At 44.7% G+C, this 20,831-nt stretch overlaps 1 protein-coding gene across 2 annotated transcripts in view; it reads left to right on the top strand.

Annotated features, from left to right (window-relative positions):
* Positions 1 to 20,831, top strand: part of INTS1 (integrator complex subunit 1) — a 536,581-nt gene that overhangs the window by 303,863 nt on the left and 211,887 nt on the right. For both annotated transcript variants that reach the window (XM_086940596.1, XM_086940597.1), the window contains exons 34-35: positions 12,793 to 12,973; positions 13,187 to 13,310. In XM_086940596.1, coding sequence (XP_086796722.1) covers positions 12,793 to 12,973; positions 13,187 to 13,310 — 305 coding nt within the window. The remainder of the gene's footprint in view (positions 1 to 12,792; positions 12,974 to 13,186; positions 13,311 to 20,831) is intronic.

Below are 20,831 nucleotides of genomic sequence, written 5' to 3'. Positions count from 1 at the left end.
TTTTGGAAATTATTAAAATCTATCTGGCTAAATTGAGATCTATTGCTACTTATGTGGCGGCGATCTGGGGGATAGCGGATACCACTGCCTTGCAAGTAATGGAATACAACTTTCTTAAGTGACTGTTATCAGTTCCAACAGCCTGTAGAAATGTTGTCGCCCACAAGAAAGTTGATCTGCCCCACATTAGTGATGTTATTAAATTGGCCCCGCTTTTCATGTGGTTGTTACTGTGGAAAAGGAATAGTGTTGACTTGAACCAAATGATCCTGAAAGATATCATGTCTTTAGACCATGCCCACAAAATCCCATGGCTATCCTATATAAAACACACTTTCGCTTCACTGGGGCTATCGAAACTTAGTCTCTGTGAAGGTTTCCCTAAATGTAGGTTAAAGGAACTCTTTATCACGAAAACTGCTTCTGATAGGTGGGATAGATGCAGGGGAACATTTCTGTTCTGATAGATACACCTGCCTTGTGGATTCCTCACCTTATGAATATCCCCTTGCGCCAGCAACGTTCGGAAAATTCTTTGTAGCACGCCGGCGTGGACGACGTCATAGGAGCACGACATTGCGCGCGACTCCGTCTGACGTCACCGACTCCTCATAAGGCCACGTCGGCGTGATGACGTCAGTTCCCTTTTTTCCGCGTCGTCGACGCTAACGGTTTCTGGGATCTTCTGCGATACTGAAAGTATCTTGTTACTATTTTGTGTGACTGTTTCTCTATTGAGTGTTTCTTCTTCGTCGAGGAAGACTGGGTTCAAGCAGTGCGGTTCGTGTGCCCGAATGATGTCGATCACTGATCCGCATGACGTTTGTTTGTGGTGTCTTGGGTCGGACCATGATGTTAAGAATTGTCGTTCCTGCTTCAAGATGAACCCCAAGGCTTTACGAGAGCGGGAGGCGAAGCTTCTACTTGCAAAGGTGAAAGGAAGAGAAGCTGGAAGGTCTTCGAGGTCGGCGTCCAGGCGCTCGAGGTCGAGGCAGAAGTCGCGATCAGCTTTGAGATAGAGGTCCAGAGCGAGGTCAAGATCCAGAGAGAGGTCGAGGTCTGGATCCAAGTCGCTTCGGGTCATGCTTCGAGCTCCTCGAGGAAGAAGCACAAGAGGAGTAAGCATCGCTCAAAACATCACTCTGGCAAGGAGTCTTCGGATTCGAAGAAGAAGTCTCGTAAACATCATAAAGACTTCGTGTCCCCATCTATTATGCAATCTCGTGGAGGTTCCCCGGTTCAGGAGCAGGAACCGGATCTGGAGTCGCACCATTCTTCGGAGCATGAAGAAGAGGAGGTTCCTCGGGCTCCGACTTCGGTGGAGGAGCCTGAAAGTCAAGAGGGCCAGGGTCAACCTTTGCCGGAGCAGCCTCCTTCGGAGCGGCCGTTGGGTTCGTACCCTCCCTTTCCTGGTCCGGGGCAGGACCCCTCGCAATTCCTTAATGCCATGTTTGGTGTTTATGCGAGGGCAATGTACCCCACTGGCGCACCGGTTGGTCCCATGGGTCCATTGTCTTTTAATTTGGGCGTACCTCAGGCTTACGCTCCGGCCCCTTTTATGCCGTTCATGCCGGTGCCTTGTGCTCCTTGGCTCGGTACGGCGCCGCCGAGGTCATCGACTCCGCATGCGGCTTCGCCGGCTCCGGAACGACCTCGTGATTCGGAACGTGGTGCCACGTCGGTTCATGAATCCTTTCCTCCTGCTGCCTCGGCTCCTCGTTTGACGCCAGTTCCGGCTCCGTCAGAGTCTTTTCCGGATCCGTCGACTTCGGTTCGCATGGAATGGTCGAGATGCAGAGCTCAGCGCCTCTTGGAGGAAAAGATGTACGAAGATTCTGAAGTTGATGAAGGAGAGCTTCTAGAACAAGGGGATTGTTTTGAGGACCTCCATAGCGCTAGTGGCCTGGAACTTTCTCCTGAGTGGGGTTTGCCATTTGTTTCAGATGCACCATCTAAGGACGTGACACCCTATCATGTCGTGATTAGGAAGGCTGCGGATTTGCTCGGTCTGACTTTGCCTCCAGCAAGGGGTTCCACAATATCTCTTCTTTGTTGAGAACATTCAACACCGGTACATTTGAATCAAATTTCAATTGAATTATATACTGATTATGCTCGGGTATCCAATGCATGTATTTTCAATTTCCCAACTCCCCCCTTGCCCATGCAATAACAAGCCACCTCAATCGACCTTGCACATATTGTTCCTCTGCACTTTCTAAGTAAAAGTGAGGAAGCAATATATTAATCCCTTGTTAAAAACATTTAGTCGCTCAGCATTTGCTATGTTACAAAATCTAGAAACCCCGAATGTCTGTCTCACTATGGCCTCCTTCCTACAAGCTGCGTTAAAAAAATCCGTAATGGACCGCCCCTTTAACCTGAATGAATTTATATCTGGGGCACACCTCGATTTTAATTGTCCATTGAGTCAAGTTTTTAATGCCACCTAGAATTGCACAGTCATATTTGTACCTACAAACCATTTAAATGCTTTTGGCTAATGTGCTGTACATTCAGCACATATGAATTTATTAATTGTCTATTGGTTACAGTGAACTCTGTCATTAATTTCAGTTTTAACCCCATGTTTTATCGTATTTAATCTTATTGACGTAGCATATGAAATTTTGGCCAATGGTTTTATTCATCCATATCATATTAATTCGCATTTTATTTTGTCCTGCACTTTAATTGTTCTTGTATTTCGTGGTTCGCAGTATGCATTATATGAACTGTTTTATTTTTGTACTTTTATGCATTTAATCAAATGCAAAATAAAATTTTGAATTGACGTCTGCCATTGGCAGAAATTTGTATTATACTGTACAGAAAGGTCTATTGACACTCTTTCTACTGTCCTTTTGTTCGTTCTGACCCTTGCCCAACAGGGCTCTGCTTTGGGAAATCTCAAGGGTTACCTTTTGTGCTCTGTCTGCTTTTTTGTGACTGCTAGACCATCCCCCTCTCTTCAAATCTCCCATTGGACATAGATTTCTGAAAGGGCTTGCTCGCCTGTTTCCACCTACACCCTTTGTTATGCCGCAGTGAGACCCTAATTTGGTCCTCACCTACCTGATGTGCACTCCCTTTGAGCCTTTACACAATTTTCCCCTCCTGCGATTGACCATCAAAACAGCCCCATCCTGGTGGTGATCGCATCACCCTGGAGGGTGAGTGAGCTGCAGGCATTATCTTGCTCGCCTCCTTATCTTATGTTCTTTCTGGACAAGGTGGTGCTTCGCACCTGGGCATCATTTTTACCAAAGCTTGTGACCTCTTTTCTCTGGGTGAGTCCATCACGGTGCTCACCTTCTTTGCTCCCCACATCCTACTGAGGAAGAAGAGCGTCTCCATCGGCTGGACCCAAAAAGAGTGTGCTCGTTCTACGCTGACCAAACAAAAGAGTTTGGGGTGGATGACCAACTCTTTGTGGGGTACATGGAAGCGACGAAGGGAAGGGCAGTGCAGTAAAGGACCGTCTCTTGCTGGTCGTTCTCTTCCCTGGTGAAGAAGCAACCCCCTGAGGGATTAAGGGTCCATTCCACCAGGGGGAAAGGCTGCAACTATGGCCTTGGCTCTGGATGTCCCTTTCCGAAACATCTGTCAGGCAGCAACGTGGGCATCGTTGTACACGTTTGCAAAGCACTATCGCCTGGATGGTCCGATCTGCCGAGATGGGCACTTTGCCCGCTCGGTCCTGCAGGACTTTCTAGTTTAGGATCTTGGTCTGCAGCCCACTGCTGGGATGGTATGGCTTGGGTATCTAATTCAAAGGTAAGGAATCTGCAGCTAGAAGTCTCGATCAGGTAAACAAGTTACTTATCTTTAGTAACGCATTATCTGGTAGAGACTCTATCTAGCTGCTGATGCCTTACAGCCTCACCCATGCCTCCCCGCTTTGAGGACTAATATTGAAGAGCTAGAGCTATTCCCCTTTTCAGGCCCTAGCTTTGCCCACAATACATCAGTTACTTAGTGGCTCTGCGCTTCTGACGTGGGAAAAAAAAAGTACTGACGTCCGCGCACCTGGGTGCCGCCTCTATAGGCACTGAAACATCATAACTGGCGCTACCGACGTCACACGTAGCTGAATGGAGCCAAACGGCGCTGCGTGCAAGGGTTATTGCTCAGCAAACGTTTCCGGATCCAGACTGACGCCTTGGAAATTCAAAGGTAAGGAATCTGCAGCTAGATGGAGTCTCTACCAAATATTTGTTCTTTAAGGAAGTAATAGAGCCTCTAGTCATAAAGTAGCTTAAAAGAAGAGCATACTCCCTATTTGCTTTAGTAGATTTGCACTGCTTGCCAGAGTTACCAATTTCTAATAGTCTAATTTTACCTAACAACCAAAGGCATGTTTATTTCAGCATTTCCTCCTATTGTGTGAAAATAGAAGTACTGCTACCAATGAGGTAGTTAGCAAACCACATATACCCAACACAAGGTAACTACTACACAAATCTTTGAGTGAATAAAAAAAAGAAACTAGGATGATATAAGCAGCTAACATGTTCCTATGAGTTGTAAAACAAATAAATCTAAATACCAGTGGCCATTCAAATCCAATCTGTTCGCAGAGGGACTGAAGGGAGATCCTTTGAAACTGCAGAATGACTAGTAGAATGCCTTTCACAAAGGTTCTGGGTCCAAATGAAATCAAATTGTTTATCCCAGAATAAGCATAACCAGTTAATTAGAATAGAAATATTCAGTTTTCTGTCTTTCTCACATTTATGTTCGTGTTGCCTAATGTGAAGGTTTCTTTCTAGCCCCTCACTTGTTGTGCTCAGCTTTTCTAACTTTCTTTTGTTAATGTTGAAACTCTTAGAATATACAATTAACAGAGAATGGCCTAATGCCCTTTAACTTATTTTCATTCTGTATGTTCACTTTTGATTGATAATTACATGTAACTCAAGGAGGGGAATTCATATAAGAGAAAAGCCATAACAATCATGACACCTGCACTCTATAGAGGAGCAATTTGGGTAGAAGTACTTTCTGATGGCTATCCCCAGGTGCCAGACTGTGTCCAGAAAATTCAAAGCAGTGCCCCTGCACGCCGGCAGATAGCGTTTGGGACTCCTTTTCCTCGCCATTCCGCCCAGAAAGTTACAATCGGATCCCAAAAAGCAACATCCACGCATGCTGATGTTGGTTGCTTTCTTTCCATGCCTACAGATGTGGATCCATAGCATTGTTTCTTCTTTTTGTTTACTAGTGAAAAGAAGTTTTCCCTCCAAAATGTTCTAGTGTGCAAGGAATGTCAGACTACAGGGTTTAAGCCTTGTAGGGACTGACGCAAACCAACGTCTTTGACGGATCCCCATAAGATGTGTCTTTGGTGCTTAAGTTCATTGCACAACTCCAAGGCCTTGAACCACAGTGCCCAGATGAACCTAAAGGGTATGCAGACTTTACCATGTTATCTTTACCCCAAAAGGACACTACCACACAGGTAAGTAGCATGCAGGGCCATTTTCAATACTTTACCCCACTGTACTGCACCATGAGGTATGTATTTTTTAGTAACATAAATGTTAAGTTGTTAAAAATAGAAAAACGGATTTTAAGAGTTAAGGGATTAGTAAGGTTAATGGAGGGTAGAGGAAAAGGCAGGTATGGAGTTAGGATTCAGGGAAGGGTAGAAGTAAAGGGGAAAAGGATTTTTTAGGGTTCAGGGTGGCTAGAGGTTAGGGTTTTTTAAGCGTTAAAGGGAGGGTATGTATGTAAAATTTAATCAGTATTTTTACGGTTCAGGGGCAGGTTGGGGTAATGGTAAGTGTTTTTTAGGATTCAGGAGTGGGCAGAGGTAAAGAAATGCAAGTGTTTTTTTGGGTTCATTGAAGGGTAGAAGTAAAGGGTAGTGGAATTCTTTTTTTAATGGGCATTTCAAAGGTTACAACTCAAAAATGAGAAAGGAAAAAAGCTGGTTAAGGCGCGCTAGGGTAATGACCTGCCTTGTAAAGTCCGATATCCTGTTAAAACCATCCAAGATTGCGATTGGAGCGCTACGTGGTGAAGCACCGGAAAGCTCTGTGTTGGTCCTCTTCCAAGCCGAAATAGAGAGCACAGATCCACTCTGGAAGTCGTTCCCAAGGCCAGTCTTCCTCAAGGTCAAAGTTGGGTAAGTCGAAGAAGAAACACAAGAAGTCCAATTTGGACTCTGCCCCTTCCTATCACTTTTCGGAGAACTCTGATCAGAGTTAGCGATATGGACATGACCGTGGAAGGGAAATCTAAGAACTTGCCCCTTTTAGGATGTAGACGATTGGTACATGTCATTACAGGAGGCCAGTGGACTGGTACCTCACACAACTTTGATGTGTTCCGACCCTGGACCAGCAACAAAGGAGAGTACTTCCTTTGCCACAATAATTATAGGGGCTGTTGAGTTGCTTGACTTTCACATTTTAACTACAGTGATTAAATGTAATGTTATCACAGAGGACTTCCATCCTGATTGTCACTAAGATGAGCCTCTTTTGTCCCTTAATGACTCCCTTACTGAGATACTGTTAGGCACTCAGGCTAAACCATGCTCTGGCATTCCAGTCAGACGAGTCAGATATTTTGACCCTTGACCCAACATCGTTCACCAGAGGGCATTGTGATAAAGGCCTCTACCAGAAAAGTAAACCCTAATGCATTTCCAACCAATCAAATGAACACTTTTGTCAAGCATATGTTCGCCTCTGCCAGCCTTACCCTGAGGTCAGATAATGCGAGGTGACTACTGGGTGATTTTACCTACATACTTTGGGACACTTTAGGTGATATTTTTCCTGCGGTCCCTGAAGAACTATGAACTTTACCAGCCCAAACTTTGAAGATGGTTGTGATGCAGCCCAAATTTATCATTTGCTTTGGCCTAGACACCAAAAATTGTCTTGGAAAGGTCATAGAACTAGCGTGGGCTTTGGTGCCATGCAATATTTGATGTTCATGCTAGAGTGATTACTGCAAAGCCTCTTTAGCACACTGTTAGCGGCACACTGCCATACAGCGGGCCTCAGGATCCGCCATTTCCTGCAAGGTTGGCAGAACATTGTTAGACATGGGTCCTGGGGATTGTCCAAAGGGATTGCGCTGTGCCATTTCTTTCTGATAGAGATTTCTAACAGCAGAATGCCTCACCTTAGAATAGTCCCCAGTCTTCAGACTGAATCCGGAAAACTTTGAAACAGTACTTCTGCGTGCCGAGAAGTGGTGCGTATGACTGCACCAATGTCGATGTGACGTGCAGTTCTATATATGGGTGCCATATATGTGCACTGATATCAGTACCTTTCTTTCTGCTCAAGCAGACGCGGTCTAGAGCTACCGCTGGTCTCTTGAGACCACTTTTTCGACAGAATGTTTTACCAGTGTGCAAGGGACATGTCCCTCAACAGGGTTTAAGCCTTGGGGGGAATGTCACAGACAGATGTTAGTAACTGATCCCCACTTAGGCTACCTGTATTGCCTGGAGTCGCCCCATGACTCCATGGCCTGTAGCAACAGTGCCCGAAGGCCATCCAGGAGCAAGAATTAAAGTTGTTCATTGACCAATACTGAAAGACCTTGCGTCAGTCAAATGTCACCAGGTTGACGGCCCTGCTTCTGAAAACGCTCTCGAAACATGTTGTTGTCTAGGTCAGGGTCTTCGGGTAAGTCCAAGGAGACGTAGGAAAAAGTCCAGGAGGGATTTGACCTCGTTGTACCCCTCAGATTCGTAAAAGCTACTTATACCTCTCAGCACTGTCAATCCATCTAACACAGAAACTATTCCAAGGCAGGGAGCTGTTTATTTACTACATAGTTGGTAACAACTCTGACAATGGCACCTATGATGCAGGGGATGACATTGCTCAGCCATACCAGGACAATAACTGGAATGATGAACTCCTAGATGCCAATGGTGTGGATACTTCTCTGGGTACTATCTTGTTCTCCCCTCCAAGGCTGACTATGGAAGGGAGTGCATCATTCACCATGGAGGCATGTAGAGCTGCTTAAGTCCTTGACCTCCAGCTCCCTACAAAAGAAGTCAAAGCAAATGTGCTGAATAAGGTCCTATAGCCAGTATTCCTCTCCTGAGAGTCTGGTTTTGCAGGCTGCAGCCAGTAAAGTCAATACAAGTGCGTCCCCTTCCAGCCCTCCGGATAGGGAAACAAAAAGGATCAACACTCATGGGCATAGAGTTTTCTCATCCATCAGTCTTGTCTTACATTCTGTGAACAGCACATCTTGTGGGCCGCTACTCCCATGCCTTATGGGACTTTGTGGCCCAAATTTTACCATTGTCACCTGAGGAAGCCCGGGCTATCCTCTCTTAAGCCATGCAGGAGGGCCACCATGCAGCTAAATCCACAATTTGGTGCAGCATTGACATTACTGACTCATTGGGCGGGCAGGACCCATGGTTGCGGTCCACTGGTTTTCTGGTGGTGTCTAATCAAACCTTGTGGATATTTACTTTAACAGTCCCCTACTTTTCAGGGACAAGGCACATTCTCCGCTAGAGCTTAGGGCCACAGCATCTCCATTGGAATGATGATCGCTCTACACAAGCCATTATTGCTCCCCCAGTAGCAATGGTACGGGGGTTCAGCATTGCTAGCAGATGTTACCATCTCAGCAGCCGCCCCAGCCGTACTTCATCAGCTCTTGCATCTCATGCCAGGTAGCCCTATTGTATCGGGAGAGTAGGCCAACTGAACTGGCGATCTTCCAGTGGTTTGCGTGTCCTGATGCTACTCTTTTGCCGGCTGCATCAATTCTTGTACTATCTTTGTCTGGAGGAGGACCTCTCCAGTGCCTGCTGTTGCAGCACTTTTCCTGGCTGTGGTGAAAACGAGGGAATCTGCTTGGGGATGTCCCCTTATGTAACTAGGGTCAGTTAGAGATGGCTTGTATTCTTTTTTATGATCAGGAGTTAGGACTCTGGATGTGACCGGGTCTTTGAAATGTCTTTGGATAAATTGACAACAGATCAAATCACTGGCAGATATTGAATTGTGCACTCTGTGAGCAAAATAGATTCCACTAGGAAGTCAATTGGCTCCTCTGATCACGCAGGCACATTAACAAACTCATTTACTGTGGCAAGAAGTAAAAAATAACAGAAATTCCAACACCTGCTCCTACTTAATAGAGCAATTGTAGAATTTGGTAGAACACCTATCTGGAACACCACTATCGCACAGGAGAGCTTACAAAAAACCCTAAACAAACTTACCAACCATTTTTCCCTGAGAAAGGATAAAGATATTTTGGTTAAACGAAAACACGCATGGCCAATTGTCAACGGATTCAAGAAAAAAAAGGTCCAAAACTACCTGGAAACATCATGGTCCAAGAAAAACAAACAAATCTTTATAAATGCTAGGTTTGGCTGTTTTCTAGGCTTATGTCACTTAGCACCATGGAAAAGATTAAAAGACAACAAATTATACAGGCTTTGTAAACTAGGACACGAAAAAATTCTACACCTACTGTGTCTTTGCCCGGATTTGGAAATCGAAAGAAAAACTATACTTAAGAGACTGTTTAACATACGTGGTGGAAGGACATGTAGACAAGCCCTGAGTGCAAGTTTAAATCCAGAAGATCTGCCAATGAATTCAGCATTTGTCAAATTCCTTTGTGCTGTACAAAAAATTTGGAGGCTCTTGCTTGATTAAATAACGGACTGTACGAATATGTACTTTATATAATCAAGTCTTTGAAATAATCACAAATTATTGTATAACCTAATGTGCATGATACATACTTAAGTTTTAGGAAATGAATTGAAGTACTGATTTTAAAATTGTTGATGTTTTAGCTGCTTTTTGTAAGATTTTAATTAATCAAACAAATAAATAAACTTGAAACTTGAACTTGTAGAGTTCGAGCCCAACACTAAAGGGCAGGAGTATGCATAGCATCTGAATCTGCAGCACTTAACAGTACAAATAGATACTTACAGGGTAGGTAACATACTCCTTATTCAACTTTGATAACGTTTTATCCTTTTGGATACTATATTTAACTCCACATTCCCCACCACTCTCCCAACTCACTTTCTTTGGTGTGGACTCTTTATCTAAAAAGATCCCATGCTTGAAATCTGCACACTGGTTTGTTGAATCTGCTGAGAGGTTCTACATCTGAGGGCGCAGAAGAGTTCATGAAACAAACTGACGTCATCCCTAATGGATGGGGCACTTAAATGCAGCTCAGTTCTCCGCTTCTGGTAGGATGGCATTGGCATGGAGTCCTATGGCCCCACCTGGCGTGTAGAGGAGCACTGGTTTGAGTTTTCCGGATCCAGTCTGGCACCTGAAGATATCACAAGGGGAATAATCTGCGGTTAGATCGAGTATCCACCAGAAAGAACATTACTGACGGTAACTAACTTTTTTGTTTAGTTGCTGACTGCAGAACAGAGACACAAGTGATCCAGTCTCTCTCTGTGAAACCTATTTGGTTAGGTTTCCTTTCTCACTTTTGTTGTGCATACTTCTGGATTACTTGCCTCCTAGTGTGGGGGAATCAGCTTGTTTTATAGTCTGTTAATGAATAGCAATGAGGGTACCAAGGTGGCAGGGAAGGTTTACTTGTATTCTTCGTGCTCCTTCATGGGAATAGTCGGGTAATAAACAATCTTGCAGTCCCAGTAGAGGACAAGAGAATGAAAAGATGTATAAGCGATCTGGTACATCTGAAATAACTGCTTGTCATTACGAAACACTGTATATAACCTAGGTAGCTCTCTGCTTTGTAATAGCAATGCAGAATCTCAGTCTTGTGAGGCCGCTGTCCGCATGCCACCACTATCTTTATGTTTGGTGTTAAAACATCTAGTAAAATGAAATCCAGCCCAGTTGCTTGAATAATATTATCTTCTTCTTTAAAACCTTTTATTTTGATCATATCCATCTATTGTCCTACAGTGACACGATTATCACATCAAGCAATACAAATAAAGAAATAATACAAATTAGCATACTAATTTATGTCATAGAATCAACAAACTTTGCAGTATAGTTTTCCTTGCCTGTTATAAAATGTGATAACTTGTATTATAAAGAACTTATATAATCAGCTGTGACTTCATATATATATAATGTTGTTCCAAATAGTCTCTGCCTCATATCAACCCATAGAAATATTAATTGAGGAGAATTTACCAATGGTAGATTCATAGCCATTTGACAAACCAGTGACACTTCACCGATCCTGATGCCTAATCGATGTAAAACTGGGCACAGAAACTTTCTCTTGCAGACTTGATCAAGGTCACAGAAGAATAAAAGTAGCATGGGAGTCTGTAGAGCTCATTGGTGACACAGACAACCAGTGTCTTTCTCCTCTGCAAGCCTAAATTTTGGTATGCTGCGAACAGATCCGTCCATAAAAGGTGGAAGACTATTAAACACCCTTGACAGAATCACACACGTTTTTACGCTCTACCTTTGATATTGGGGTATATCAATTGAGAGAAATCCCTGATTTACCTCCTCTGCTGGGGTGCCCAGTGGCTGCCCGATGGCTGTGCCACCCACATGGCTGTGTAGGGTTCCTCTATTTGAGAATATATATCCCTGCGGAACCGAGTGTTTTCCACACTAATAACCTGGAGTCCCCATTGACGCGTCTTCAGAAGGATGTTGAGCATTGGAGAAAGGTCGCCTTATTCAAAATGATGGCATTGACCCGATCACTATATGCACTCCTTAATATGCCTTACCTGATTCCAGGCTCCTATTTTCATGCTGTAGTTCATGAAATTTGCATGCTATTTTGGGAGTGGGTCCCGCACAGAAAGCTACTAAGAAACTAACCCAGAACTGGTACCATAGTGGTATTGCTCTGCCAGATATACAAAATTAATAATGGGCGGCGCAACTAGCAGACATCAACCCTTGGGCTCATCTTACAGACTCGGAGCTGGCCTACCGTATGAACCAATATGCCATGCAGCTGGGTGGCTACCTCAGGACACTCTATAGGGGGAGCCGCCCACATCCTTCCTGCTCCCCACATCCTTCCTGCTCCCCACAGCTGTTACTATTGTTGTGTTCTCTGAAGTGGTGGGACTGGATCACTCGGGCCACTCCCCTATCGGATACTGCGCGACTTAACCCTGTGGGTACTTAGTCAGTCGGGTTTCAATAAGTGGAATCTTATTGGAATCGCAAAGTGGGTGACCTGTGGCTGCGGGGCGGGGTTATCCCATTCACTGATTTTTGCAGGCCGAATATCAGCTGGCACCTACTGATGAGGATAAAACACCAAGCTAAGGTATGGATGTGTCCCCTACATTTGAACTCAAAGCCAGATATGCGCTTACAGAGGTTTTCAATAACTTATAGAATTTTCTTCCAGAATCAAAAAAGAAGTACAATAATCAAATAATTGTGGTTTCTCTCTCAAAATAGTCGTAGATAGGTTCTCGATATTCTCCGTATATCCTGAACTCTGTGTAGTTCTAGCTATACATAGAGGTGATACATTTTCCAAGGCAAGGGTTTCCTATAATCTAAATATAGTTACATTTGCATAAGGGTTAACCAACACAGATATCTGCTGATTTTATATTTTAATGGATAAAAACACAGACCATGCAGTGCTTAGATAGACATCTGTTTAAATGATATGTTCAGCAGAAAGGTTTCCCTTTGAAATAAGTTTTCTGAGATCTCATAAATGGGTATAGCTCTGCTTCGTGTATGAATTAAGTTATGGTTTATAAGTAAGGTATTTTTGCTGTGGCAAATGCTGAAGATGTACTTTTTCTTTTTATCAATTTGTTTCCTTTAGTTCTACAGGGGTTGATTGAAGCAAAGTCGCCTTACCTGGAGGAGCTGCTGACTGTCCTACTCTCGATCACCATAGAGACTGCTTCTAGGTTTCCTGCTTCTGGTCCGGTTGCAGTAGTTAGTTCTTTACTGCTGCAGGAAAAAGAGGAGAGCAAGGTGAAGAAGGAAAATGATAGTGCTTGGTAAGTGGGGAGAGGTTTGACCCAACTTTGACAATGCAATGTAGTACTTATCAAAATAAGAGAGGAAGAACCCCGTTGAGTTCTCAGAAGGGCCAGCTAAAGGTATTGCCTCTGAGTAGTCTTTTAGGGCTATAGGGGCTGTGGGTATTTTAACATAAGACTTTTGTACTTGTTTTTGCCTTAATGTAGTCATCAATTGCTTTCCTTTTCCAGTATTGATGCAACCCTAATGGGGCATTCTTCTGGTCTCCTAATTGACTGGTTGGACTTGCTGGATCCTGAGGTGATCGGGATATGCCCGGACATTCAACAGAGATTATTATTCTCCTTGAACAAGGTACAGTTTACTGAACATCTGCTGCTTACAATAGAATCAGTGAATGTTTGACCATTTCTAATTTAGTTTGGACATCCTGTATTGTGTTGAGGGCGTCATTTTCGGCACACTTAAAGAATATTGTGAGCGCATCCACCTAAATGTTTTCCATACCACTGAGGTGTGCTTAGCTGTTTGAAAGGTAACAGCATTACTTACCTTAATCTTTCCTGTCTGTTGCATACATTTTTACAATATGCAAGTATCCACACTGTTTCCCAGTCTCCCGCAACACTTCTTTCATATATTTACATGCTGAATCGTTCTTCGCCATTAGAGTTATGATGTGATAGCCGATTGGGTTTCTTTTTTTCACATGAACACGAAGGCAGCGAAGAAAAAGTGGTCTCCATGATCACCTGATCACCACAGATTGAACAAGAACAGTGATAATCCTGGTGATCTCATGGGAATTAGGTTGATAACAAACAACAAACTAAAACGCAGGAAGAATTAATAAAATAGAAGTGACTTGTTGGCCTGGGTGCTACTGTTAGAGAGAATCAGAGTCTTCGGCACTGTGTGTGGTACGTGGCGCCTACTGTATTTCAAAGGGCTGCCTATCAGGAAAAATTTGTAACCTGTGACGTTTGGTTTCAATGATGCTTAAGGCATGCTGGAACCTCTGGATTTTCCACAGCCTTGGAAACATTGCCATAACTTTCTTAATTTAAGTTGGAGTAAAAAGTTTGACAAATATACTTACAATTAAAAGTCTTCACTTAATTGCATTTGAATGATTTTATCATTTTTACCACTGAACATCATGCTAAGCAGACCCTTGAAAAAGTGTGATATCCCTGGAACATAGTGTCCAGATCACAAATGTTTTTCTTAGCACCTCAGTCTTTAATGTTATTTTATGTATATAGTATTTCTATAGGGCGATCCTAGCTAAAAGGCAGTGGAATGCTGTCAAAGACCAGGATAAAGTCAGCAAATAAGAGGAAAGGAGACTGGGTTGTGGGTGGTTAAGACATGAGTAGACTTGTTGGGGCGGTCTTGATGGATGTTGTTCCAGATCCTAGATGCATAGATGAAAAAGGCAGTCTTGTTTTTTCTTTTTCACACTTCTTAGCCTGCAGTCTAATGGTGCCCTAGCTGTGGTTGAGCAGCTATTCCCCAGAGATAGTGAAGTTGTCTTCAAGATATGCAGGATTCTATATGTGTAACTTTGTAAGTGAAGCCGCTGGTTTTGATGATAATGCTGGCCAACATCGGAAGCCAATAGTGTTCTAACAGGATGGGGGTGATTCATCATATTTCTGTTACAGTATATAGGATTCCCATTAGGGGTGCCAGTATAGAGTCTGGGAGGCTGTGGAGTAGGAGGATCTAGACCACCATCCAGATGTGAGAGTACGCATGCTTGAAAGGCAGCTGTGAAGTCGCTTTCTGGAAGAAGTGGTTTGACTTTCTTTGGAAGTGATTGATGGTACCAGGCCATTTTAGTTTTTTTTATTTCTCTTCCTTGGGGGTGAAGTTGATTTCTAGGGTGAATCCAAGTGACTTAGCGTTCAGTGAAAGTTGGGTTTGAAGCATTCAAGGTTTATGTCATTGATCCAGGATTTATACTTTATCTTGTTTATTGTTCTTGTCAAATAACAGGAAGTCCATCCACGGTCAACAACGCCCTTATCAGTGACGCCTAATAAACTACCATAGACTGTACATAGCCACCATCTGCAAGTTTGATCCCTCTGATAGGAGTAACATTATCCATCCTCATGGTACATACCTCACCATTAAAGTGAGGTATCCAACCTTAGAGCCAGAAGATGAGAGTGAGATCAAGAGTGATGGCACAGATGCCTATAATGCTAATTTCTATCCGTGACCGCTCTAAATTAAGTGGCTGCCAGCAGATATTGAGAAGCAGTGGTGTCTTTAGCATTATTAAGACGAGGAAAAAATTGAAGTAGGAGGGTCTCCAAAGAATACTATGAACTGCAGTGTTTCAGAGAATATTACCATTAATATGATGAACTGCCTTGCTTCAAAGAGCCACCAATTGGTCAAGTCCCAGCAGACTTCATAGCATTACTATCAGGCCTTGTAAACAATTTCTGTACCATGCTACAACAGCCTCTTCTGCCACCATCTCTACTACCTGTAGCAACGCCGGCCTCTCCCAGGCATGATGTTCCTGGACTGGAACACAAGGAAGGAGACCAAAGAGAAGAACTGTAAATGCATGATCGCATGCATAACTTTGAGTAGCAGGAGTATGTAGCCCCCTTTTCAAGTGGAAAAGTATCTTTCTATACCAGATTCACCTGTGCATTTATTCAAGGGCTTTTATATAACACAAACTATTACCCTGAAAGAGCTATCAAAGACCCTTGCAGATGAAATATGAGATTATGCAGCAATTCTTTTATTAGTCATATAGAGACATATACTGCAGTACCGTGTCTAATATATATTGCTGTGCCAGTGTCCAAATCAATATAATTCCAGGAGATCCTTAAGCAACAAGGTTTTGGGGACAATGAAAATCTTTTTGTTTCCTTGTAGATAGGTAGGAAATTGATGTGTAGTCTGTTCCAGTGCATGGGTTGCTTCAGTTGTTCTTCGTCTGAGTTATCTCGTGGCACCCTGAGGTTAGTAAGTTTCAGTCTGTGTTTGTGTTAGTTTTAGTGCAAGGAATCCTTGTATCAATGACGTCCCTTCATCCAAGTGGGAACTAAGATAGGATTGTTAATCTATATTTACTTAGTTGTTGAGTTATACTTGATATAAGGGGTGATCTATTTCCTCTTGTTTTGCATTTTCAGCAGAGTAAGCTACTAGGAGAACGTAGCTGGCCGTTGTGGAGAAATTGTTGGAAGAGTAGCTTTTTATCTCCTCTTTGAAGACTTTGAGAGAGGAATTCATTCTGATTGAAGGGCACATGTTCCAAAGCCTGGCAGCATGTCCTTAAAAGACTTGTTTTCAAGTTATTTTTATTTTTTAGGGAGGTATTTTAAATGGGAAGTTGTTGGAGCTCCTCAGGAGGTGTTGTCTTCCGAGATGATCAGTTTCTCAGCCATATAGAGCGGGGACTTTTTGTGAAAGGCTTTGTGAATAATTCAGGTCAGTTTCAAGATAGTTCTGACTTAAGTCGATAACCAGCTTAGTGCAATTAGGATTGGTGTGATGTGGCCTATTTTCTTGAGTCAGATGCAAGTCTAGTAGTGGAGTGGAGGGTGGTTTTAAGTGCTCGATGTGGAGTTCAGGGATCCCAAGAAGAAGCACATTATGGTAGCCTAGTCTAGATAGTTCAAGCGATGGAACCACCTGTCTGAACCTTTGTGGAGGAAGTGCTCTACTTTTCATAGTAATTTGAATTTGTGCTCCTTTTGTGCTTTTGATTGTGTGTGCTTAAAGGGAAGGCTTTTGTATTGGTAGAAACCAAAGGATTTTGTGCAGTCTCCGATTGATAGCTGGCAGTTTAGGATGTTGCTGGCTTTCAGCCATGTTTGAACTGGTGCACTGATATTAGGGGATGATATCCGTAACAATTCTGTCTTTTGTGTATGCAGGTTTAGATGATGCTGGTACATCCAAGATTCTCTTTTCACTAGTTTCAGGGTGAAGAACTCTATGTCCGTGGGTGAGGATACTGTTAGGTACAGCAATGTGTAGTCTGCATTGAAATGGTATGAAACGTTGGCGCTATCTGATAGATACTTCTAGCTGCAGATTCCATACCTTAGAATTATCCCCAGGTGTCAGAATGGATCAGAAATGTTTCATGAGCAGTAGACCTGTGCGTAGGTACGTGGCAGCGTTTGGCTTTATGTAGCCTCTGCTGTTGCACTGACGTGTACGGTGCCCTTATAGGCGCCACTCCTTTGCACTTATGTCAGTTCTTTCCTTTCCGCACTAGTAAGCACAGATCCGGATTGGGGTCGTTTTGTGGCAAGTTTTATTAGAGGATTGCAGAGCTATGGCCAGGTCCCTAGACCTTTCCGTTGGCCCTGCCAACCCCAGTCTGCCGTCCGCTTCTTTCGTGGCCATGGAAGTGGTTTCCAGCCACGTTCTTACACATCCAGCCACTAAAGCACGTAAGCACTGCAGCTTCCGCGTGGTCGAGGATGCGGTTCCCCCAGTTATCCAGTATTAGGGGTGTCTTTCATAGATTCACATGCCTGAATCATTCCCCGTCGAGACGGGAGCCTCCGGTACATAAAAAAGTAATGTCCTATAGACATACATAGAGAAAATAGGCCTAAGGACCTCACCTTAGTAGCCTATCCTTGTCCTTATGCAAAAAGGACCAAACTCTTAGAGTCAGCCAATCAGCTATGACCTCCCTCTACAACCTTCCTGGGAGGAGCCTCAGTCCCTAAGAAGACCGTAAGGGACAGGGAAGGCCGCCTGCTCATCTGGCTTGACAGGCTCAAGGAGAGAGACAACTTGGAATCTTCAGAGGGCAGCGTTTCAAGGACCTCAGAAGTCTCTCTAAGGAGGCCAAGAGTAACTTCCCCTGGCCCCTCAGACACTCCTCCTAAGAAGGCACAAAAGAAGTCTTCAGAGGCAAGATCTACGACATCTTCAGTGTCTGCCAAAGATACACAGACTTTTAAGAAGCCTGCTCAGTCATCTAGCAGGCAGGCGCAAAGGATTACCACAGTGACAACCACTGTGTCGACGACTACAGCGTCGACGGCTTCCTCATCGACGACGACAACTCCATCATAGTCGTCAGCAGGTAGACCTATTTCATCTATTGTCCTGCTAAAATCGTCGTCGGCGTCGAAAACCTCATCGACGACAAAGATTACACCATCGACGACGGCGTCGTCGATGAAGAGCCCACCGTCGGCGACTGCGATGAAGAGCCCACCGTCGACAATCGCGTTGACGACGAAGGCGTCGACGAGGGCATCGACGACGAAAGCGTCGACGACGAAAGCGTCGACGACGAAAGCGTCGACGACGAAAGCGTCGACGACGGGCTCACCGTCGACAAGTGCACCGACGACGACCACACCGACGTCGAGGTCATCGTCGACGACCAAAATGCCGTCTACGGAGATACCGTCGACGAAGACCATACCGTCGACGAAGACACCGTCGACGGATGACTCGTCGTCGACACTGGCCCTTTCTGAGCCATGGAAGAAGTCCAAGCTCGTAGAAGTGTCGTCTCTAACGCTGCCACCGTCGACGACGACACCAGCGTCAATGACCTGAAATACCTTATATAGGATTACAAGCAACGCTTCCCGGAAATCAACGGAAAGTGGGAATCAGACGCCTGCAGTAAATAAACCAGCGTCAGCCCCAAAACAGTCTCAACCTCTCCCTCAAACCCACCGTGAGAGAATCCAACCTCAGATGGTAGTATCGTCAGACGAAGATGATGATGAGGATGAATTGGAAGAAGGAGAGGTCCAGGAAATCCACTCTGCCCATGATGAGGAGGATGAGTATGTGGCATCTTCCCCAGCTTCACCCCAACCACGCCAAGCGGATTCACCACCTGTGGATATTGGCGGCTTCCATAAAATTGTGGAAAGGGCGGCAAAGCGATTCCATATGGTTATGGAATCAACTGAAACTGAATGCTTCTTGCACGATTTCAAGGAACAGACGCAGAAGTCAACAAAATCTATTCCAATAATAGAATTCCTGTGGGAGCAAGGCAAGAAACTAATGCTGACGCCCGCTTCTGTACCTGCGGTTGTTCCACGCCTGGACAAAAAATATAAAGCCCCACTTACAGCGGCGGCCTGCCTCAATGGACACCCGAAACCAGATTCGGTGATTACGCAGGCGGCCCAGAAGAACTCCCGCAACCCTTCCTCCCCTCTGTCAGCACCTCCGGACAAAGAGGGCAGGAAGTTGGACACGATCGGGAAACGATTTACGACAACATCTGCCATGACCATCAAGGTGGCCAATTCCATAGCTCTATTGGGGCGTTATAATCGCCAACTCTGGGAAGACATAGTCCCCTAGTTAGCAGAACTACCTGACACAGTCCAGGGTGAAGTCAAGGCACTGCTTACGGAGGGTCAAACCTCAGCAGCGGAAATAATTGACTGTGCTATTGATGCAGCCATGACCGGCTTTCGTCAACTTGCTGGAGCAGCAGTCCTACGCCGTCAAGGATGGCTTAAAGCGACATCGTTCCGACAGGAGGTGCAATCAAAAGTGCTTGGCATGCCCTTCGACTGCCAGCACCTTTTTGGGGACAAGATCGATGAAGCACTACAAACCATAAAGAAGGACACCGATACTGCCAGAGCACTGGGTACCTTGCAGGCGCGGAACCAGTCCTTTCGAGGCAACAGATCCAGAGGACAATCCTCTTACAGAGGTTCCTATCACAATAGGTCCTCGTACTCCTACCAAAATAAAAATCAATACCAACAAAAACACCAACAGAGTCATCAGTCTTCTTACGGAAGATCAAGCTTCAGGGGCAAAAATCAGAAGAGGGGCACTGGCGGCCGCCAGTGACCTATTACTCCAGCCAGCCCAGCCACCCTATCCCTCATTACAAATTGGAGGAAAATTGACCCATTTCCTCACAAATTGGCAACTCATCACCACAGACCGGTGGGTTCTCCAAATAATAAGATTCGGCCATTCCCTGGAATTCACCACCATCCCTCCTACAACACCTCCCCGCAGACGGACACACAAACATCTACGCCTGCTTCTCCAAGAAATTTCTGTGATGCTAAAGAAAGGTGCAATCGAACGAGTTCCAACACCTCTGAAAGGGAAAGGCTTCTATTCCCACTTCTTTCTTGTACACCAGAAGGAGGAAAAATGGAGGCCCATTCTGGACCTCCGAGCGCTCAACGCTTTCCTTCGGAGCCAATCGTTCAGGATGGTGACCATTCAAGAAATACTAGGCATGCTGGAAAAAGGGGACTTCATGACATCTTTGGATCTCCAAGATGCCTACTGCCATATCCCCATCCTCAAGTGTCACAGAAAATTCCTGAGGTTCGAAGTCGCAGGACAACATTACCAATTCAATGTCCTGCCGTTTGGCCTCAAGTCCGCGCCGCAGATTTTCACAAAGTGCCTTGCACCGGTGGCAGCTTTCCTGCGTCAAATGGGTCACCAAGTCTTCCCCTACCTCGACGACTGGCTGGTGAAGGCACCCTCAGCTACAGGTGCGACCGAATCCTCCAACGCCTGCACCAATCTTTTTCAAAGGCTAGGATTAACTCTCAATCTCAAGAAATCCTGCATAATCCCTACAACAAAAATTACCTTCCTCGGGGTGACCTTGGACACGGAGCGAGCAAGGGCCTTCCCCTCGATGGAAAGGACAAACAAGATAATATCTCTGGCCACGGCTGTGGCGTCAAAGAAGAGCCTAAAAGTCCGGACCTACAAATCTCTTCTGGTTATGATGTCTTCCTGCATACTCCTCATCCCTCACTGCAGACTCAGGATGCGCCCATTGCAGGAGGCCCTCACGAACCAATGGACCCAGAGTACAGGTTCTTTCGAGGACGTTGTAAAAATAAC

Source organism: Lissotriton vulgaris, chromosome 10 (genome assembly GCF_964263255.1).
Source record: "Lissotriton vulgaris chromosome 10, aLisVul1.2, whole genome shotgun sequence".
Classification (NCBI taxonomy): Eukaryota; Metazoa; Chordata; class Amphibia; order Caudata; family Salamandridae; genus Lissotriton; species Lissotriton vulgaris.
Note: the sequence above shows the minus strand (reverse complement) of the source record. Positions and strands in the feature narration are given on the sequence as shown.